Consider the following 22843-nt stretch of genomic DNA (forward strand, 5'->3'; position numbering starts at 1 on the left):
ACTACCCTCTGTAGTGCCTTGTGTTCAGAGGCCGAGCAATTGCCGTATCAGGCAGTGATGAAACCAGTCAGGATGCTCTTGATGTTGCAGCTGTAGAACCTTTTGAGGATCTCAGGACCCATGCCAAATCTTTTTAGTTTCCAGAGGGGGAATATGCTTTGTCGTGCCCTCTTCACGACTGTCTTGGTGTGTTTGGACCATTCCAGTTTGTTGTTGATGTGGACACCAAGGAACTTGAAGCTCTCAACCTGCTCAACTACAGCCCCGTCGATGAGAACGGGGGCGTGCTCTGTCCTCCTTTTCCTGTAGTCCACAATCATCTCCTTAGTCTTGGTTACGTTGAGGGATAGGTTGTTATTCTGGCACCTCCCGGCCAGGTTTCTGACCTCCTCCCTATAGGCTGTCTCGACGTTGTCGGTGATCAGGCCTACCACTGTTGTGTCGTCTGCAAACTTAATGATGGTTTTGGAGTCGTGCCTGACCATGCAGTCGTGGGTGAACAGGGAGTACAGGAGGGGACTGAGCACGCACCCCTGTGGGGCTCCAGTGTTGAGGATCAGCGTGGCAGATGTGTTGCTACTTACCATCACCACCTAGGGGCGGCCCGTCAGGACGTCCAGGATCCAGTTGCAGATGGAGGTAATTTAGTCACAGGATCCTTAGCTTAGTGATGAGCTTTGAGGGTACTATGGTGTTGAACGCTGAGCTGTAATCAATTAATAGCATTCTCACATAAGTATTCATTTTTTCCAGGTGGGAAAGGGCAGTGTAGAGTGCAATAGAGATTGCATCATCTGTGGATCTGTTTGGGCGGTAGGCAAATTGGAGTGGGTCTAGGGTTTCTGGGATAATGGTGTTGATGTGAGCCATTACCAACCCTTCAAAGCACTTCATGGCTACGGACGTGAGTGCTACGGGTCTGTAGTCATTTAGGCAGGTTGCCTTTGTGTTCTTGGGCACATGGACTATGGTGGTCTGCTTGAAACATGTTGGTATTACAGACTCAATCAGGGACATGTTGAAAATGTCAGTGAAGGCACCTGCCAGCTGGTCACTACAAGATTTTCATTTATTTGTTTGAATCTATAGTGTGTGTACATGCGTACGAGCAAGCAAATGAGTGTGTGTGTGTACCATTGCGTACCTTCACTTGACTAGCTCAGCACTAATGATTTAGAGGAGAAAAATAGAGGGAGAGGGAGGGTATTGACAAGGATAAAGTAAAACAGAGGGAGGAGGGATAATTGAGCAACAGAGTCAGGGATGACTAACCCACACCAGAGGAGAGATAGAGAGAGCAGGAGGAGGAGAGGAATAAAATAGAGATATATGAGTGTGTTAAAGGTAAGCGGAAGTTAATGTTACATATTAGCAGTGTTTTACTGAAGAGCTCAATGGGTACGGGGACAAAAGTAGGAGAAGAAACAGGCTGGTATTTTTTAAAGTGACAAACAAAGGACAATACATCTATATCACCAGAAAACCAGGTAAGATATTATATTTATACTTTAAACCTAACAGATAATAATACTCTGCTGTAGACATTGCTTTGTACACACATTAAATATACATAACGTGAATTATTAAAACAAAGTGAAAATATCAACACCATCCCCACAAACATGCAGAGGATGATGAATAAATATTTTCCTTACTGCTGTAATAAAACATTTTAAATTTGATAAATACCCAATTTCCACACATTCTTTATTTTACAAAATGGTTAATATGTTCAATACACGTCATTTGAAGCGATGATAATAAAATGTTGCAAAAAAATTGCAGTAGTAGCGCCTGCAGTTGCTTGTATTGGGTTTCCGTTCTGCATATCTGTCTGAATGAATGGATATGAATTATTTACAGCACCAGCCAAGGTCATAGGAGGTCCATCGGGACCAAGACAGTTTTCGCTGCACCTTCCCATGAAATACACACCCCCCCTGCACCAAGAGGTAATGTGCTCCTTTAAATGTTCCAATCCACTTGTTATTAGAAAGAGATACAAGTGAAGGCTTCTGGAATAACTAAACCAAGTTTCAACCAATTATCTTCCACTGGAAGGCCATGAGAGAGTTCTGTGTGATAAACACTCCCAACATGGAAGATAAACATGAGGAAGGTAAACACTGAGCACATAAACAACATTTTCCAACTAATCTAGCATTCATTTACGTGCATCCTCTAAAGAAAACAAACATACAAATACACAAACACACACACACTGTGCACAACAACACAGAAGAAGAACCCACTGTCATTGGTCCCATTTCCATTCTTGATACTTAGCATAAACATTCAAAATATGTCACATTCTTGGACAGTGGATCAATCTACTCCAAAACATGGGCTTGAGTGTACTCATGGTCAAAGTAGATCAGAAATGCAGTATGGATGAATGGAGATTTTCCGGAAGAGTGTGTTACTGATTGAAGAGCCAATAGACCGAGAATTGTCCACAATCAGCTAAAAACATTTCTAGTGAGTATTTCCAAACTAAAGCACTTGTTTTCTCCCTTATGCAGAGAACATTCCTTCCCTCAAACTATCTGCAAACCTGGAGAGAACAGTTTAGAAGACAACCACACCTGAGAGAGAGCAAATGACAGGAACACTAGACAAGCAGAAGAATTTGCCCCAAGGAAGGCTTGATGAAAAAGGAACATGAGACGCTGCAGAAGAGAGAAAAACAACCACAGTCAGCCATGAGTATAAGCCAAGCCTCCAACACCACAGAGAGCACATCTGTGACAGAGACCCTCTCTTCCTTCACCCCATCCCCCCTTTCTCCCCCTCCCCCTGCAGTATTGACGAGTCCTACAAGTACATCTTCCTCCCTCTCTGCTACTCCCTCACCTTCTTCTTCAGCCTGACGCTTAACTCAGTTGTCCTGGTGCGCTCCTGCCGTCGCTATGGTGGCTGTCGCCACGGCAATGCCCCGCCGCTGGACCACGTCTCTGATCTACATGGTGAACCTGGCAACCACGGACCTGATGTACGGCCTGTCTCTGCCCTTCCTGGTGGCCAGCTACATGCTGCAAGACCGCTGGGTGTTTGGAGACTTCATGTGTCGCCTGGTGCGTTTCCTGTTCTACTTCAATCTCTACTGCTCCATCTTCTTCCTCACCTGTATCTCCGTCCACCGCTACCTGGGCATTTGCCACCCCATGAGGACCATCACCCTGGAGAGCAGGCGGGCTGTGAGGGGGACCTGCGCCATGGTGTGGGTGGTGGTGTTCATGCTTACGTGTCCCATCTTTAGGTTTGCCCAGACGGGGTATGTGGTGAGAGGAGGAGGTGGTGGAGGGAGGGCAGGAGAGCGGGGGAATGGATCTGAGGAGGAGGGGGGTGGAGATGTAGTCGGTGGTGGGCCGAATGTGTTTGTGAACTGTTGGGATGATGCTATTGATAATGAGTTTGCAGAATACGTCCCGTACGGCCTCGTCCTGCACCTACTGGGCTTCTTCGTCCCATTCACCATCATCGCATGGTGCTACTCCCAGGTCGTCAGGACCATCTTTAGGACCCTGCATTCCCCATCCAGCTCCCAGGTGGGGGGAGACGAGGAGGGAGGTGGTGGGGGGTCAGAAGGGCGCAGGGAGAGAACGTCCATCTCCATCTCCAGTTCACAGCACTCCCATTACATCCGCAGGCGCCGCAAGTCCATCAAAACCATCATCACCATCACTCTCCTGTTCGCACTCTGCTTCCTCCCCTTCCACGTTACCCGGACACTATTCCTGCTCCTCAGGAGGGGTCAGATGGGAGGATGCAATGCCATGAAGACAATCTCTATCTGCTACAAGGTCACTAGGCCACTGGCCTCCTGTAATGCCTGGCTGAACGCTCTCCTGTACTTCCTCACTGGAGACAAGAGTGTCCCCTGCTGTGACACGGCCAGTCGGCATGACCACCACCGCAACCCCTCTCTCTGGCCACTGAGGATCCTGAGGAAAGACAGAGTGGGAGAGAAGGAGGAGGTGAAGAGAGAAAAGAAGACGGAAAAGAAGGAGGGGGAGATTCGTCGAGACAATGAGTCAAAGTCTTCTGGGATTGTCTTTTAGGAGATTTTACGTTCAGAACAAATACGGAATCGTTTAAGTGTACATTTGTGTGTGTGTGTGTGTGTATGTATTTTTACGTTTCTATTTGGGACACCTAGTAGTTTTGCACTTTATTTCATTTGGACTTGTTACATTTGTTACTTTCTCAGTCGGCATGTTGACATTAAATGCAGGTCAAGTTATCTTCCTGAACAGTGTGGTCTATTTCTTGTTCGTGTTTAACTTTATTTGTGTGATCACCAGCCAACAAAGACTGGTTATTACAAGGAGTGTCCTGTGATATTTAGCCAATCTTTAAGAGAGGTAGGTTAATGAGCCTCCCTTTTATCTGGTCCTCTAACACTGCACATTGCTTAATCTGACACCCTCACACATCTTTAAACTCTGTATTAATTTACAAAACATGTCTGTCCCTCTCAATCACTCACACATTTTGGGAAGGTGCACACACACACACAACCTCCATTCATACATTTCCCAGTCATAACCGTCCCTCCACCCCTTTCTCCAGGCCAGAGGACAGCTGGTGTATAAAATGTGATGTTGCAACAACGCAGGCTGGGACAGTAAGCAGCTCTGCCCCTGCTTATCAGCAACCAGTGACCCACGAAGCCTGGACCACAAATATTATTGCTGACTACTGTTCCCTCCCCTGCCTCTGTTAATGGAAAAGCGTGTGTGAAAAAGCTGTAGGCCTAGGACCAGTAGCAGCAGCCAGCACAAATAGCACAGTCAGAACACTCTAAACATCCTAGATCCTAGAGGAAACCATGGAGGAAGTCTCTATAGTCCAATTCAACACAGTAATTGATATAGAAGGACAACTGCGCAGTCACTGATTTAAGCTGTTATAAAATCAACTTTGATGTACTATTGTAATCCAGTACAGGGTTCGAATTACAACTGGGCTAGGGGACTGGGCACCCCATAACAAACCATTGTATTTCAACCTAATAGGCATACCACCCCTAGGGGCAAAAACCAGCCTCATATTCACCCTAAAAAACTGGACTTATTCCCAACCCCTATCCAAACCTTATCTTGTATATTTACTATTAAAATCTGTTTGGAAAAAGTGATGCAGTCAGGCAAGGTGCTCATTCGTCTCTCCAGCCTTGTTGGAGTGAATCTCCATCATGCAATATTATATCTAACCAGGGAGAGGCACTGTTATGACAGATTACGAAGTGCCTCTATTTGGTGGAGGACTATGTTGTGAAATCTTTCAATTAGTTATATTTTGATAAATAGTTACATTTTTGGGATATTTTGTCGATTTCGTTGAGGACGCAATGGACAACTTAACCGGAGGATGGAACTTTTCAACGACGCAAATGTTTTGTTGAGGACTGTTGTTTTATTCTCTGACTGGTTAGCTACTAGCTACCTAGCCAAGTTGGAGTGTTAATGGTTAGCTACTGTAGCTAGCTAGCTAACCCTAAAAAGTCACGTCTCAACTGGCCGCCTAACCTAATTTCCCTTAAAAGTTATTGTAAGGGATATATCTCTCTAGTTGACAGTATTGGTCAAGTATGTGTTTGTTTAGCCTTTGTGCGACAACAGGAATTGCATTTGAGTACTTTATAAGGTTAGCTAGTTACGAATAGTCGCTTGCTGTAACTTGTGCCAAGTCTGACTTCATCTAACAAAAATGAGATAGAGGGAAGACACCAAGGACATTTCCCGCTGATTTAGCTGCTCTGAATTGGACCGAAAGGTTTGTGTGTGAGGCCTGCAGGTCGGGCTTTCACCCGGATAGAGTAGGGCCGTACGCCGCTTCTGAGCGCTCCTAGGCCAGCAGCTCGCGCTGCTAGGCTGGAGGCCGGTGATTTCAAGAAATGGAACGAATGGAAGTGGACCAGTGCGCAGGCGCAGCTGCCGGGAGCGGAGGCGGGGCTCTTCGTAGATCGAACAGCGCCCCCATGATCACGAGTGTCAGGTTAGTGGAATTTATATTCTACTTGATTGAAATAGAATTGTCTGTCTGTCATTTATGAAATTAGATTTTTGCAGTCATGTTTGTAGTATGTTTGCCTTGGAATGATTCTTAGTTTTTTGTTTGTTTCCCTCCACATAACAGCGATGGTATGACAGTGTTCAGTCCAACTATTTCACCCCGGTATCGACGGAGCAGTGTCTCTGTCAACCCCAGCTGTCCTTCTCTGGTGAGTGTGTGTATGATCATTCAGTATTCTGTCAATTACTCCATCAACAGACGAACAATAATACATTCAGTCTTGATTCCATAGGCCGTCCCCCTGTCCCCTTTCTCATTGGGTGGTGAGAGACCAGACCACAAAAGGCAGGTGAGGACAAGGTTAGGGATATTGTGGGCCTCTTCCCTCTATTTGTGCAAATGCCTGCCTTTGAGTAATGATGCTGGTTTGAGTGTTTGCTTATACATTAGCCAGTGTGTTATTACAGTTCAGTGTGAGGTTATCTTATGTAAATGCTCACATTGGTGTTTCAGTGTGTGTGGCACACTGTAGTATGTGTGTATGACCACTGACTGAAAGTGTGTATTTTCATTCAAGGAAGAGAATATGGAGATGACACTCAGGGGGAGTCTTCAGAGACTGAGGTAAGGTAGTGTGACACACACACACACACCCACTCTCTCTCTCTCTAACTGTGTTTTCTCTCTTGTTGTAGTGATTCCAACCTGGTCCCTCCTGTCAGTCACTGGCATGACCATTCATCAGTGGTGAGTACTCCCTCTGCATGTGACTGTAGTGCTTTGTTATACCAAAGCATGGGGAGAGGATTGATGGATAGATGATGAATAAATGGATGGATAAAGAGTTCTCATATTTACTTATATTCGTCCTGTCTTTCACAGGGATTCCATTTACCGGACAGTGGTATCACACCCAATTCGTCCCCTAGTCCAACTCGGAGGTTTAGGGGGTGAGTTGAATTTCACATTGCTTGACAAACTTAACTTGTGTAGATTTATAGCTATCCTATTTAACACAGTGTCCCTTCACTGCCAGGCCAACAGTCAGCTCTACTGTGAGATGGCCTGCCCTGACTCCACTGAAAAGGAAAGGTAAGAACAGTGCTTCAAGAATGGTGCTTACTTTTACTCAGCCTTGGTGTGTGTGTGTGTGTCTGTCTTCTCTTTCATCCTGTCGTTCTGTCATGTAGGAGGAGTGGAGTCTGATGGTCCGCCGAAGAAGCTGTTTGTTGCCGGGGTAACAGATCCTGCTCACCGAACTAGTTACACAGTCAGGTGAGAACTAGAGGCATTCAAACTCTTGCACACTTTTGAATATGGTGCTAGCTGCAACTCTTTTAACTTCCTGTTTTTTTCCATCTCCCCCAGTGTGACTCAGGCATCTGCTGGCTCTCCTACAGGTGGTGTGTCTGTGTGTGGTGCTAGTCCCCAGGGTAGTACCCTGTACCTGTCTCCTCCCCCCTCATTCACCTCTCACCAGCCCAATATCTAGAAACCACAACACCAGCAGCCTATCACAGACCAGGACTACAGTCAGTCCTAGATTCTACTCACAGCCTATCAGAGCGCTCCTCTCCCTCAAACCATCAGAGCCTTGGGGAAACTCATCATATTCCTTGGCTCCTGAAGTAATCATGTCTTGAGTTGTAATCAAGATATAGATGTTACACAAAGACTGGCACCTGTGCTTTGTTAATCAGAAGGTTGCATGAAATGCCCTGCCAAAGAAAGTCAGGGGTGAAGAGACTATACTTTTCCTTGTTGGGCTTTTGTTTATATCAAAGTTAGAGGTGTTAAAAGGCCTTTTGTGTTGTGTTCAGGGGTAATGGTGAGGGCATGTTGTAATCCCACTGAACGTGACCCAATAGTCCAGTATTCTTTGATGTCCAGAAGTAAGCGCTCAAAAATGAGTCATGAAGATAAGGTGTCACAGCAGACTGTCAAGCCAGCGGTGGCTCAGTTTGTCTATGTGAATAGTGTATTAATATGTGAATACTGATATAAGCAGGGCTGCCTTTAAGGCAGGACTGGGAGTGGGTTCTCTGGCTGAGGGGGATTGTTCTGTAGATATAGAATCCCTAGGCAAAGTTCTGCCCAGAGGACCCACCCAGTCCTGGTCCTTTATGGCCTAAACCTAATGAGAGATTGGCATGGATACTCACCTCTTGACAGGTGTGTGTAAACTTTAGTTTGATAGAAGGGACCTCGACTGGTGATCTCAGTCCTCTGGGTAGTGCGTGATATTACCCTTTCTCTACATACATACTACTTTAAAAAGGTTAGCCCTTGGGGTGTTATCACATTTTCCCATTGATTACATGAATGTTATTATTTGACTTCTGTAATGTGGTATGGTTGTACATGCTCAGATGCTATGTGTAATACTCTTCAAATGCCCTTTCCAGAGCTGAGTTTTACACCAACAGACAGATTCTTTTCTCTAAATTGTCTCCTTTTTGTGGACGGAACATTCTACTTCCAATTAAGATTTTGCACAGTATTCACATTATTAATCAATATTGCTGTTACACAAATGGGATCCTGTTTAAGACATGCTGTTGCGTTGTATATTTGTTGCTTAATTTGTTCATTTCTCATCAGATCTCTGTCCTGTCTCAAAGAAGTGCTTAGGTCAGCAAGGGTTGAGGGTCATCTTCTGATCTTAACCCCAGATTTAGAAACTTTGTTTGTTTTTCCTCAGTGACAATCAGTGAATTTGGAGGGAAATAAAAACTCTAGTTGTTTTAAGTTCTATTCATGTTAACTTGTTCTCAATAATGTAGTTTGCTTCCTTTGGCCCAAAATATTCTATGACGCTGGCATACATTGTTTAAATTAACAACCAGCGTCAGTTTCATTTCTCTCAAAAGCTGTATGATTGAGACACTTAATGTAGATCATCAATCAACTCACATTGCCAACCCCAAATTATTATCTTTCATACACCATGTACAGAAATATAAGGTGGCTTTCAACATGTATTTTATACTATTTCCTGAGTATGGGAAGATCCTGTAAATGCATACTAAGGTTAAATTACATGAACATCAATAGAAGATGTCTTATCTCATAACTAACTCAATTGTATCTGCAGTTAGCCAGAGGTTAATATTCAGTGGTAGTTTCACCAATCCCATCCTGTTGCAGAGGATGAACTATATAGGGAGGGAAATACATTGAGTTGGAGATGATGTGAAGCCAAATATTTTAATCTCCTGTTGATGTTCATTGCAGTTGACCCCCCCCCCAATTATCATACAAGGAGACCACTGCCTGTAGGAGATAAGACAAGTCCTGGGTCTGAGACCTAGGAGACGGCCCGAGGCCTCATCTGAGGTTTGCAATTGAGATGGCCAAACCAGGAGACCATCTGACTGGTGCTGTGGTCAGTTAAGTGTGTATAATAATTTACAGATGTTCTTTGATTATTTTATTATTCCTTTTCATTGTGGTGTCATTTTACAAAAATCAGCCACAATCTTACATTTTGTTCTCCAAAAACAACATGTCAGTGTTAAGAGGGCTCCTTTTTCTTCTGATTTTCAAACGGACATTAGAATGAGGCCTACAGAAGAGTGATAGGATGAAAGAGAGAGGTGAGAAAGGAAAGAAGAGGTGAAAAAAGGGAACTAAAGCACATCTGCCAGACCATTCAAGTATTTTCAAACTGTAAATAGCTTTGAGAAAAGTCTACATAAAAAGAGGATTGTATTTTTTAATGGAACTTTTAATAGAGAGCGAGAGAAACTATATTAATTCCCTCCGAGTAGCCTTTCTCATGCCTGTAAAGTTGACACAAAATGTGTCTAGTTTTAGGGGGGGGGAATAATGTACAACTTTTAAATATATAAATAAAATCATGATAATAAAAGTCACTGTATTATATCAGAAAACCTGTGGACTTTCCTTTGTCTCCATAGATAATTTGATATGGTTACCTGTCCATTTCCGCAAGTTTTCTTTATAACCACCTTAGATGGCAGTCGAACTGCTACCCTCTGTGTCACAATTCTACAAGCACAGTGAAAGACAAAAAAATATATATTAACATTTTACTAAACAGCATAAAAAGGAATCATGTCATGCACAACCATTGTTTGAACAACATTAAATAATACTTGGCTAACCTATATCTTGTCTTTTTAAATATATCAACCCATGGTACACAACATGTACACTCACTCCATTACGGAAACCGTATAATAACCCAGCGGAAGTAAACAGAGCTAAATAAGAGTTTCTATTGGACTGATTCTGGTAAGTCCCTCCCGGTTTAATTTTGTTTGCTTTCAAGATTTTTTTTTCAACAGAATTTGCCTAATGAATATGCCCAATGGCTGCATTCAGTACAAGAAAATACTTAAAGCAACAGAAACGGTGGTGTTCTGAACAACCAGTTGAAAAAACAGGGAGGGAACTAGGTTGTGGAACACCCTGCTGCTTCCCTTTAAATATTCACTCATTGCTTCAAGCCACACCTACCAAACAGAGAAAACATCAAAGTCTGTTCAAGAACGTGTTGGGGAAACATGTCGTTCAGTACAAACCATTCTGCAACGTAACAAATGTATAATCAAACTGAACGCACCCCTGCACCGCAACACTTTTTTTTTCACAGAGTGAAATGGAAGGGTTTCTCTAGAAAAGCCACAGACTGAATAGAGAAGCACTTGATTGGGGGGGGGGGGGGGGGGGTCTGTTCATAAAAATACAAAAATGCATCTGCTAAAATCTGTCCAAAATAGCTCTGTAACAAGGATACCAACTGTAATCTGCTTTCTGGCGATAGAGGGACCCAGGTTTTCCAACCCACGGGTACAGTGGGGTTAGAGGTCAGCGAGACAGGAGGGGCAAGTCACTGGAGTTCATGAGGCTGGAGTCCAGGTTGAGGCTCTCTGAGAAAACAAGCCACACAGATTTAAAAACAGAGAACAGATGAAGACAACTGTATTTTCAGCTGTGACCTGAGCATAATGACACAATGTGAACCATATTGATTGAGAGCCAGTGATGGAGCTGATATTATTCACCTTGATCGAAATTGAGCTTGGTGTTGGATCCATCTCCCGGTCCCTCAATGTCCACCAGGTCGCTGTTCACATCCAAGTCATTCAGAGCACTGAGCGTCACATCTACACACGGACAGACAGGGAAAACATGTTAATAAACTTGCACATTCAAAGTAGCCAATGCTTGGAGTAAATGCATCAGAAGTATCGATTGGATAAAAGGTTCAAGTAATTTCTACAAAAAAATGCCTCCCGGGTGGCGCAGTGGTTAAGGGCGCTGTACTGCAGCGCCAGCTGTGCCACAAGAGACTCTGGGTTCGCGCCCAGGCTCTGTCGTAACCGGCTGCGACCGGTAGGTCCGTGGGGCACAATTGGCCTAGCGTCGTCTGGGTTAGGGTAGGGAAATCCTTGTCTCATTGCGCACCAGCGACTCCTGTGGCGGGCCGGGCGCAGTGCGCGCCAAACAAGGTTGCTAGGTGCACTGTGTTTCCTCCGACACATTGGTGCGGCTGGCTTCCGGGTTGGATGGCGCTGTGTTAAGAAGTAGTGCGGCTTGGTTGGATTGTGTATCGGAGGACGCATGACTTTCAACCTTCATCTCTCCCGAGCCCGTACGGGAGTTGTAGCGTTGAGACAAGATAGTCGCTACTAAACAAAATCTAGTCTACTAAATATTTTCATCACACAATCCCTTGAGGTAAAGGCCTATTCCACTCACCTGCGGTTTTCTGTATCTTGATGGCAGGGGGCATAGGGGAGGTGCTCTGAAGCCCTGTTGTCAGGACAACCTGTGAGGTGGGCACAGCAATTACTGTGGGGGCCAAGGGTGCTGGTGCGGCTGCCATGGTGACCGTGGTCTTTTTGAGAGAGTCTGAGGAGAGTCTGTTGTCTTTATCTGGGCTCTGCATTTAAACAGGCAACAGATTGGTAATGTGATTTTCATAAATTAGATAATTTGTCAACAGATTTATTAACCCCACCAGACATCTTCTTTAGAAAGAAGGCAGTAAAGATGAAAGATCAATGGATGAAAGTGTGGGAAAAGACAGGTAAGAGTGGGTGCAGTATGATAAAAGATAGAGGGAGAAAGAGAGCAAAAGTGTGGCAGGATAGAAAAAAAATGTGGATGGCAAGAAAAAGGGGACAGAAGGGTCCTCACACAGTGCGCTCCTTAATCACAGAGCTGATGCTGTTCAGATCATCACCGAAACGCTGCACAGCTGAACGCAATATCTCCATCTCCATCTCTGTCCATTTGGCTCTGGGGAGAGAAGTACAGAGAATACACCTTAATCTCCATATTGCGTGTGTGTCTGTGAGTGTTCACACTCACCCTGCAGGGCTGGAGTCAGCTACTGGATGCAGCTGCATGGTAAGCTCACCCAGCTTGGTGAAGGCAGCTCCTGCGGCTGAGAAGATCTCTCCCACCTGTCACAGAAAGAGGCATGGACAATTTTAACTTTATATCAATAGTACTACATTAGCTTAGGGTCGTATGACTAATGCACACCATCATGGTGCCCATGGTTAACTAGTAAATCTGTCGATGTGCCCATGAGCAAGGAACTTAACCCTAATTGTTCCAGGGTCGCCGTTGTGACTAAACCTAGCCACCGCGACCCCACTCTCCGAGGGTGTCTCGGGTAGAGTTGGGATATGCGAAAAATATATATATTTCAATTCACATTTATACATGTGTGAAATAGGACAAATATAAGCACCCAACAAATTATAATTATCAGTAGTAGTACATTTGAGCAGCACTGTTTAAGATCTCTTTTAGACAGTTCTTACCTTAGTAGAGGCGGAAGTCATTTTGTGCTGCTGCTAACTCCACCTGGATAGCCAGCTAATTTAGCTAGATTCCTATCCCACTCAACAACAATATCTTAGAAAGCTAACGTTAGTAAGGAGGTAGCTATCTACCATAGAAGGCGGTACATTTAGCGACTTAACAAAGTGTAACTTTTTCGTTCGCAAACTACATTTAGCTATTTCAAAAATATTTGCTAGTTAAAGTTGCTGATTGTCGTCGCGCGAGAGTCGAGAAAGGAGAAGGCGGGGGCGTAACTGAGGGCTACTACGGAATTAATCGAGTGTCAGCTGATGGAGGTTAGGTTGACGCTCGTCCATTGAGAAAAGAAAACGACTGTTTTAGATTAGTGTATCGAAATTATATATTTTGGTAGAAAATATAAACTAGAAGAATGCCATCTCTTTTATTCTGCGGTCCGAAAATGGCCGCCTGTGGAATAGTGATCAGCATATGGGGAGTCATCATGTTGGTAAGGATTAGCTAGCTAGCTAATGTTAGCGTTACAGACTAGTACTTTTTAAAACATTTTTATTTTTTTACAGACAGTAGTACTGTAGTCAGTATTTCCCACCCGCACGCTTGCAAGTAAAGTATCTGCTAACGCTAGCTAGGTGTCAAGATGTTCCACGTTTCAATATCAGTCAACAATCAGCATATTTGATAAGACACCTATAGCTGATTGTGGGCTTAAGTAACGTTAACTTGCAGTTTCCAGAATCTGGTTATTATAGCTAACCAAATAAAATAACAGTCCGGTGTTGCTAGAACCTCTCTTCTTGACTAACTGTACGGGTATGCTAGATATAGCAGTGGAATTACTTGGCTGATGTTTGATGACAGATTGTGTGACTGACTTTGTCAATCGACCCTGTATGCACAGGATGTCTCTACTGACTCGGCCCTAATTGACCCTGTAAACACTCTTGACCAGACTGAATGTGGATAATGCAATACATATGTATAGTGATGCACCGATATTACATTTTTGTCCAATACCGATATCCTTTATTTTCCTTCCCAACCAAAAAACTATACCGATATTTAACATGTTAGCGGCCTTTTAAGCATTTTATAACAGTTAAATAGCTAACACATGGACGCAGCGGTCTAAGGCAGTGCATCTCAGTGCAAGATGCGTCACTACAGTCCCTGTTTCGAATCCAAGCTGTATCACATCCGGCCGTGATTTGGAGTCTCATAGGGCGGCGTACAATTTGCCCAGCGGTTTGGCCGGGTAGGCCGTCATTGTAAATAAGAATTTGTTCTTAACTGACTTGCCTAGTTAAATAAATGTTATACACACCACACTGACCCCAAAAAAACATTTGTTCGCATTTACGTATGCCCCATTACCAGTAATTCATAATCAAAACGTATTTCTTTCACTTACTTGCTGTGCTGTTTCGTTGTTCATTTGTTCATTCGTTTCATTCTCAATCAGGATTTCTATGGAACGCCGTTTGGCTATTTGCGTATCAAAAAATATACTATTTAACACTATTTGACGCATCAAATAACTATTATACTATTTGACCAATCAGGACCTGAATTTGACTGCACATCACATAATAATTCAACAAGTTAATAAATGTGTTACATTTACATTTACATTTAAGTCATTTAGCAGACGCTCTTATCCAGAGCGACTTACAAATTGGTGCATTCACCTTATGACATCCAGTGGAACAGTAGTGCATCTATGTAGTTATTACGCATTGATTACACTATCACTCGTATTTCATATGTCACAATGATTCATCGATACCTATGCTATGATGCTGGCAAAGTTGTCTCATGCACCTACAGTGCTGGTCATAAAAAAAAAGCTAGCTAGCTCATGGATGCAAACAATGTTCTTCCCAAAAAAACATAGCAAAACGTCATCTGTTTCATTAGCAATAGTTAGCTAGCTAACTATATAGCTAGGTGTCATCATCTAAAATAACCTTAATTTCTAAGACAGTTCTTATTTGATTAATGGTGTTCGGACCCATCTGTAAAGCTAGCCACAATAACGATTAGCCACAATAGTGGACTTTGTGGTTAGCCTTCAAAATAAACGTATGGCATAATTCTACTATTTGTATTCATTTCCATCAGTCAATGACATATTTTTAATTTGAAGGCAAACTGCAAATTCCACTATTGTGCCTAATCCTTATTGTGACTGGCTTCACAACACATAACCCTGTCCGGCCAAGCCTCACTAGCCAGATAAAGCTTTGGGAAACAGGGTTAAGTAGCTGGCTAGCTTTTTATTTTTATGAACTGAAGTTAAATTTCAATAGGTGAACAACAAGTGGCAACCTAGCTAATATTTACTCACAAGGATTCCTAAATCATTGCTAAGAATAATGAAAATGACTGCAGTTTCTACTGGTCATTGTTTTCAGGCTGGTTGTATTGGTGCTAGCTAGGTACCAAGCTAAAGCTAGCCACCCCAGAAGTTGCGGTCAAACAAATTATGCTTTATTATCAACCTGGTATTGTAAACACATTGTTCATGGCTGGTGTTGCTTGTTTGATGATTTTTTGTACAGCTTTGACAATGCCACTGTATCTTTTTTGACACGCAAAGACCCAAACGACGTTCCATAGATTGTATGTCATGAAGCTAATAGCAGTGACACTATTACTGGTAGTGTTAACCAGTGCTCGACCAGTCGGTGAAAGCCAACATCACCCACGACAGAGAGAGGTTGATTGTCAAGGGCAATGAATTCCATTCTTTTGGCTTTAATTGATTTTGCCTTTAAGTTGTCTCACAGAAATGTGGGACTCTTTCAAATGACTGCTTGACTTGTTGACTGCTCGATCCACACAGCAGACATCGTGGGCTAGTTTAGGAATGCTGTGTTGCACGTACAGAGCTACATTTTACGTGGTGTCATTACGTCATGTACCTTCGTTATATAGGTATGCACGTCAGCTTTGACATCGGTTTTGCACATTGGGCGTTAAACTAGACATCGACCGATACCGAAATTCGCATTTTTAGCTAATATCGCCCGTGTGTGTGTCTCTAATATCGTCCGATTCCGATATGTTCACCGATATATCGTGCATCCCTATCATCTTTTTGTATTGCAGGTGATGTTGGGGATCTTCTTCAGTGCGAAGTCTGCTGTGCTGATTGAGGATGTGCCCTTCACTGAGGAGGACATCCGCAATGAGTAAGTGGTGTGAAGAAAAGGGACCATTAGGTGCTTAGTTTGACTACTAGTGTAGATGCCCTTTGAATTCACTCTTTGTAAACCATCCCATGTTGCCTTGCTTGGGTTGTTTTCCCCAAACTCATCTGTTTGGCTCATCTCTCTCTGCCCCACAGTAAGAACCCACCGGGAACCATCTATGGACTCTATAACCAGGTGGGCATCAACTGCTTCATCGCAGCAGCCATCTATGTTGCAGTGGGGGCGGTGTCACTCTGCCAGGTCAGACTCAACAAGAGGCAGGAGTACATGGTGACATAAATTCCCCTGAAGCATCAGAAGATTATAAACACACTAATTTAAGTTCTCAAGGGAAGCAACCTTATAAAAAGCTATTTGTATAGTAAAACATTGAACATAAGTCCTTTCTGTTATGCTATTGATTGAAATGTTATCATTCTTTGTATTTGCATACAACTATTTATTGAATTGACCTAAACTGTAACCCATCAATGCTAACTGACAATATTTATAATGATCAATAAAAATGTAAGTCTTGTTCCCCTCATAGACCAAACATTACATTTATGCTAGATAACTCACCACAAATTCCTAGATGCAACTCAACAGATCACTACAGTTACAGAAATATGTAATTATCAGCCTGAATAGACAGCAAATTGATAGATGGTCAGTGTCTGTCAGGCAAATCAAGAGATATGTCAAAAATGGCTAAATATATTTTGTGTTTGTGTTTATTTATTTGCTGTTGTAAATTGTATGCTGTAAAAATATAGGGTCTGGGATCAGTCCATATCGCGGAAGATTAATGTTAAAATGTAAAGGCAATTTCCGATTGAGCCGACATGCAGCGTTTTGAGGAGATGGGAAACTCCATTTGAATCTTATTAACGGCCATTGTATACGTTGCCCATGCGTCGTCAATGGGCTGTTCAGTGCATTCTATGCAATTTTGGCACAATAGGCCCTATTCTCTAAGATGTGAATGGGAGTCAATTGGGTGCTAGCTCATCCCAAAATTTGCATAAATGTTGTGAACAAGAAGTACAACATTACACATCTTTCAGATATGTGAGATAATTAACTTGTTCTAGACTCCCGTGGCGTAGCGGTCTAAGGCACTGTATCTCAGTGCAAGAGGCGTCACTACAGTCCCTGGTTCGAATCCAGGCTGTATCACAGCCGGCGATGATTGGGAGTACCATAGCTGGGCACAATTGGCCCGGCGTCGTCCGTCATTGTAAATAAAAATTTGTTCTTAACTGACTTGCCTAGTTAAATAAAAATAAAAATACATTCTCTGTAATATCTTATAGCTTTGGAATCGTGCCATTACATACTTTCTAGGAAAGAAGGCCGGTGTCTCAACTCATGCCGCATTCAAAACAACTGGGAACTCAGAAATCTCAGACTTCAAGACAACTGGGAACTAGGGGGAAAAATAAGCTCCAACAGTGAAAAATGCTTTTGATTGGTCATCCAACTGGAATTCCAAGTCGGAAACACAGGCATCTTTCTTGATCACCGAATTTCCGACCTGAAAATCACTGATGTCTTGATTTGACCGAGTTCCCAGTTGTCTTGAAAGCACCTACATACCCTGACTTTGAGAAGGGTTTGCGTGATGATTAGTTTAGCAACCGCTGGCTGCGTCGTTTCTCAATTCATTGCCCAATGGGATTCCTATCTCCTCCTTTCTCTAATATCTCAGGCAGCTGTGAATAGTCTCCGCGAACAGTCCTTGCTTGCTGGGATCTTTGGGACGTCACCCCATTGAAGTTGACATTTTAAATGGTTAGGGTTTAAGGTAGGGACTTCCAAAACATTTCAATCGAGCTATAACGTGGAACTGCCGCAATACGGATCGACTCCAGCCCTAACTGTAATAGTTCTTTGTATTAGTTAAATCTGCTATAGTAATTCCTCAGAAATGGATGGTGTATAAAATTTGTAGGATGGTGTATAAAAATATGCATTTATTTAATGTGTTTATTGTATTTTCCCCGGCCTGGCTATTCTCCGGAGTGTAATGATGTGAAAGGATCTATAAATGGTACTTTATGTGAAGGACTTCAATCTCTTGTCGATGTTCCCTGCAATAAACTGGAAGTATAAATTAAATGAAATCGCTTCATTGAATATGATAATAAAAAATGACAAAAATAAAATTCCAAAGCAACATGAAACAAAACGAGACATATTGCCAAGGCAGTTTAATTTCAAAATTAAACATCAAAAGGCACTAGCACATCTGAGCTATTTTTTTTGCAGGTGCGTGGTAACAGTTGAATAAAATAAGAAGCCCGTACACTGCTCTTGATAGTATCACTGCTCTTTAACAAGCTTTACGTATATATGTAACTAAACACAATCATGCTGTCTCTTAAGTGTTTGTCCATTCTATTTATCAAGTTGACAATTCTAAGAATTCTTTTTAAGATTACAGAAAATCAGTTCTTAGTAATATGTATTGATTATAAACAGTAATTATCAGCCATGTCTCTTTCAGCATCTACTAAAAGCTCCATAATTACACAGTATTATTATTACTTAAAAGAGCGATAGAAACCCTTTACACCTCGTGACTCTACCCTTGCCACTGGTGAAATACAAGTAGTTTACATCCAAAATTATACACTAGAAATCAGACAGAAATGGAAAGTATTCATGAGCAAATGTGGTGTATCACTTCAGTTTGCCACATCCCAGCAAGGTAATAACCTTTTCCCAGATACATATTTTACACAAGTCATTACACAATGAAGAAGTGAATGTCGAAATACATGTTAGAATTATATACTATCACAAGCATGACTTTTCAAGCCATTGGTTAATGGTTAGGTTGCCGAATTTGCACAGCCTATGATCAAACTTTCCAACCTGGAAACATTTTATCATTCAGGTTGGACTTTCACCTTTTTTAGAGCTGTAATCTTATTCCCGTGTATTTCTTCCTCCACAGAGAGTAGAAACATATCAACAAGTATCTTCTCAACACTTTCATCATGTTTAATCCCATAGGTCTTTGGAGTTCTAATGCCACAATGAATGTGTTTAGTGTTCCATCCTCTCTGCCTCCAGGGTCACCTCGTCATTGCACGCAATTGGTTGAATGGACAACATTACAGTCTTCGATTTAGCAGCCTGGATCTGCATACAAACAGCGGGTAATAAAAGTGTTTTGAAAATCGTGAATGGATATCATAACCATATCTAGAAGGAGAAAGATTGGAAGATGGTTTCTTTTGTTGTTGAGAGAAATACTGTCTTCATACTCACTGGAGTACACATTGGGTCACCCTGATAGTGTCTCCAATGCCAACCATTGCAGCGCAGCTCACTTGGTCCACCCCAGAAATCAAATCAAATCAAATTTTATTTGTCACATACACATGGTTAGCAGATGTTAATGCGAGTGTAGCGAAATGCTTGTGCTTCTAGTTCTGACAATGCAGTGATAACCAACAAGTAATCTAACTAACAATTCCAAAACTACTGTCTTATACACAGTGTAAGGGGATAAGGAATATGTACATAAGGATATATGAATGAGTGATGGTACAGAGCAGCATACAGTAGATGGTATCGAGTACAGTATATACATATGAGATGAGTATGTAGACAAAGTAAACAAAGTGGCATAGTTAAAGTGGCTAGTGACATAAGAATGCAGTCGATGATCTAGAGTACAGTATATACATATGCATATGAGATGAATAGTGTAGGGTAAGTAACATTATATAAGGTAGCATTGTTTAAAGTGGCTAGTGATATATTTACATCATTTCCCATCAATTCCCATTATTAAAGTGGCTGGAGTTGGGTCAGTGTCAATGACAGTGTGTTGGCAGCAGCCACTCAATGTTAGTGATTGCTGTTTAACAGTCTGATGGCCTTGAGATAGAAGCTGTTTTTCAGTCTCTCGGTCCCTGCTTTGATGCACCTGTACTGACCTCGCCTTCTGGATGATAGCGGGGTGAACAGGCAGTGGTTCGGGTGGTTGATGTCCTTCATGATCTTTATGGCCTTCCTGTAACATCGGGTGGTGTAGGTGTCCTGGAGGGCAGGTAGTTTGCCCCCGGTGATGCGTTGTGCAGACCTCACTACCCTCTGGAGAGCCTTACGGTTGAGGGCGGAGCAGTTGCCGTACCAGGCGGTGATACAGCCCGCCAGGATGCTCTCGATTGTGCATCTGTAGAAGTTTGTGAGTGCTTTTGGTGACAAGCCGAATTTCTTCAGCCTCCTGAGGTTGAAGAGGCGCTGCTGCGCCTTCTTCACGACGCTGTCAGTGTGAGTGGACCAATTCAGTTTGTCTGTGATGTGTATGCCGAGGAACTTAAAACTTGCTACCCTCTCCACTACTGATCCATCGATGTGGATAGGGGGGTGTTCCCTCTGCTGTTTCCTGAAGTCCACAATCATCTCCTTAGTTTTGTTGACGTTGAGTGTGAGGTTATTTTCCTGACACCACACTCCGAGGGCCCTCACCTCCTCCCTGTAGGCCGTCTCGTCGTTGTTGGTAATCAAGCCTACCACTGTTGTGTCGTCCGCAAACTTGATGATTGAGTTGGAGGCGTGCATGGCCACGCAGTCGTGGGTGAACAGGGAGTACAGGAGAGGGCTCAGAACGCACCCAGAAACAGATCTTCATGGAGTTTTGTTTGGTCTCGTTCTGCAAGGCCAGGAAGTGCTGTGCAGTCAACTTTCTCTGCTTTTTCTCTTTCCCAGTCCCCTAAGTTAGAACAGAGGGGGCAATTCACAAAACTCACCAAGAAAAGGTTTATTGAAGGTCATATGTCTGTAAAAAGTTATGAGGACACATCTTTAATTACAGTTCCCTGAATGCTCATCTTGGTGCCGGAATCAGATTCGTTGGCATCAGCTATGGAGAGGACTGTCTGATGATTGAGCATCCAGGCCTCCTCATCAAGCCAGTTACGGACTTCAAAAGGGCTTTTTTTGGAAACATTGATTCTGCATGTGACATTCACTGTGTTGTCGCTCATGATTAGATTCCTTAACAGGTAGTAGATTCCCTTTTTGAAGAATTTGTGTCTCTCCTTTCCAAATACAATGACTTCGATACAATCTGTGTCATCAACCAGACCCATCTTGAAATAAAAACCTTTTTTCTTTTTGTTAGGTATCAAATCAGACTTTGTGATCATCTTCCCAAGTATCACTTTGTCATGAGTTATTCCAAGGTTTTCCGCTTTGTGATAGTTATCATCTGACCAAAGAGGGGGAAAGAGGATCAGTCAATGGCTGTGTTTACACAGGCAGACCAATTCTGATCTTTTTTGCACTAATTGGTCTTTTGACCTGTCACGTCAGATCTTTTCACGCAAAAAAAGAATCAGAATTGGGCTGCCTGTGTAAACGCAGCCTATGTGACCAACCAGGTATTAAACCCAAAACATCTGTTTGACTCAAACTTTGGGAGCTAACATGAGTCTTCAGGGCTCAGACAATGTTGCTCAGACAATGTTACTCATCATGTAATGGTGGTCATGTTGGTCCTCCACTTTTTAAATAAATAAAAGAGTCAAACACTTACCCAGGATTTGAGAGTGCGCTTGGAAGAGGGAGGATGACCCTGATGTCAAGTAGCAAATGAAACTATAAGTGGTTCTTTCATATAACATGGGTAGAGCTGACATTTTATTCAAATTCTATGGTGTATTTCCATCAAACAATTTGTCTACCAGAGGCCACCTGTCTGATCTGTTTTTTTCTTCATTTCAGACAAGGCTAACACGCTAACTTTCATTCAGCTTGTGAAAAGATCCCTAACTCAGGGCCTAACTTGTTGCTTTTCCCTTGCCCCTTCTTCTTTTGCTCTTTAAAACAAAATATATGAATTAATCAAACATAGGCATGAGGAGTAAATCAAATCAATCACCATTGTTCATAGAACTTGTCAAGTGAACATCCATTCAGAATATGTATGGCCATTCTGTACACCTACTGTATAAATTCAATTGAATGATTCAAACAAATGCAATTTTATTTTAAGCTTGAAAACGTATATTCTTTATAATCTGGTTCTGACTCCTTGTCCTTCGATTCTCTCACTCTCTGTCCTGAGTAAAAAATGTAATTTTAATAAAATAATACATTTTATTCATCTTAATGTTTAAATCCTACTGGGTGAGGCACAGCAGCAATTTACCATTACAGTGAAAACGCACCTGATTTGCCTAGTAACAGTACAACTGCATACGATGCCATCATTTCCATAAAAATGTACCATTCACTGAACAATCACACACCCTGGGGAAATGTTACTAATTTAAAGGGAAATCTTCGCAAGGAAAACAATACAGAAAAATATATCTGTAATGCTATCAAAACTTGTTATACATATTTAAAATGTATAACAGTGGCTAGATGTCTCGGACTCCGAATCAATTATGTTGTGCGATTCTTATGCCATCCTACAGGGATGGAAAAATAATCAACAACTACATTATCAACAAACTGGTTGCACTCAACAATTTCTGCTGACCAGAGATGGAAAGTGAGATGGGAATGGGAATGTAAAGTCATTAATGCTACACTTTCTGTGAAATTGTAATATCTTTATTTTCTATCTGCATTTTCCTATTCTGGTCCTTAACAATGGGGAGCAGTAGGTTCTGAACAGTAGAGTCCTTTCTTAGGATCTCTTCCATCACTCTCTTCACTTCAAGGATAGACTCAACCAATCCATAGTGTTTGATAATGATTCTAGCCATGTCTTCTCTTGCGGTGGCCTTCTGTACACTTTCTGGAATTTGTTTTAAACAGTTGAGCATCTTTTTGTAATCACTATCATTCAGGTGCTC

The 22843-nt window shown here is 42.4% G+C and overlaps 3 protein-coding genes and 1 pseudogene across 3 annotated transcripts; 3 read left to right on the forward strand and 1 right to left on the reverse strand.

The window, feature by feature from the left end:
* Positions 1-1239: 1239 nt before the first annotated feature.
* LOC115104682 (P2Y purinoceptor 3) lies at positions 1240-4248 on the forward strand. The gene is given in 5 exon segments (XM_065007358.1): positions 1240-1487; positions 1864-1952; positions 2523-2772; positions 2775-2931; positions 2933-4248. Coding segments are annotated over 3 exon segments (1410 nt in total). The 5' UTR covers positions 1240-1487; positions 1864-1952; positions 2523-2648; the 3' UTR covers positions 4062-4248.
* Positions 4249-5224: 976 nt separating this feature from the next.
* LOC115105602 (P2R1A-PPP2R2A-interacting phosphatase regulator 1-like) lies at positions 5225-8770 on the forward strand. The gene is made up of 9 exons (XM_029627824.2): positions 5225-6000; positions 6142-6226; positions 6311-6367; positions 6596-6642; positions 6714-6765; positions 6901-6968; positions 7055-7110; positions 7209-7293; positions 7387-8770. Exons 1-9 carry the CDS (start codon positions 5900-5902, stop codon positions 7508-7510), a joined length of 675 nt encoding a protein of 224 aa, XP_029483684.1. The 5' UTR covers positions 5225-5899; the 3' UTR covers positions 7511-8770.
* Positions 8771-9435: 665 nt separating this feature from the next.
* On the reverse strand, positions 9436-13072 carry LOC115105603 (chromatin complexes subunit BAP18-like; annotated as a pseudogene).
* A 45-nt stretch (positions 13073-13117) lies between these two features.
* LOC115105604 (ribonuclease kappa-B) lies at positions 13118-18142 on the forward strand. Its single transcript, XM_029627826.2, has 3 exons — positions 13118-13312; positions 15934-16016; positions 16172-18142. Exons 1-3 carry the CDS (start codon positions 13235-13237, stop codon positions 16314-16316), a joined length of 306 nt encoding a protein of 101 aa, XP_029483686.1. The 5' UTR covers positions 13118-13234; the 3' UTR covers positions 16317-18142.
* Positions 18143-22843: the final 4701 nt, after the last annotated feature.

This window comes from Oncorhynchus nerka, linkage group LG22, assembly GCF_034236695.1.
Source record: "Oncorhynchus nerka isolate Pitt River linkage group LG22, Oner_Uvic_2.0, whole genome shotgun sequence".
NCBI classification, from domain to species: domain Eukaryota; kingdom Metazoa; phylum Chordata; class Actinopteri; order Salmoniformes; family Salmonidae; genus Oncorhynchus; species Oncorhynchus nerka.

Bases quoted from the DNA above. Each gene is read 5' to 3' on its own strand.
- LOC115105604 (XM_029627826.2), top strand. From the start codon at position 13,235: ATGCCATCTCTTTTATTCTGCGGTCCGAAAATGGCCGCCTGTGGAATA. The intron at 13,313-15,933 runs GTAAGGATTAGC...TTTGTATTGCAG, and splicing joins TATGGGGAGTCATCATGTTG to GTGATGTTGGGGATCTTCTT. The intron at 16,017-16,171 runs GTAAGTGGTGTG...TCTGCCCCACAG, and splicing joins GAGGAGGACATCCGCAATGA to TAAGAACCCACCGGGAACCA.
- LOC115105602 (XM_029627824.2), top strand. From the start codon at position 5,900: ATGGAACGAATGGAAGTGGACCAGTGCGCAGGCGCAGCTGCCGGGAGC. The intron at 6,368-6,595 runs GTGAGGACAAGG...TTTTCATTCAAG, and splicing joins GACCAGACCACAAAAGGCAG to GAAGAGAATATGGAGATGAC. The intron at 6,766-6,900 runs GTGAGTACTCCC...TGTCTTTCACAG, and splicing joins GGCATGACCATTCATCAGTG to GGATTCCATTTACCGGACAG.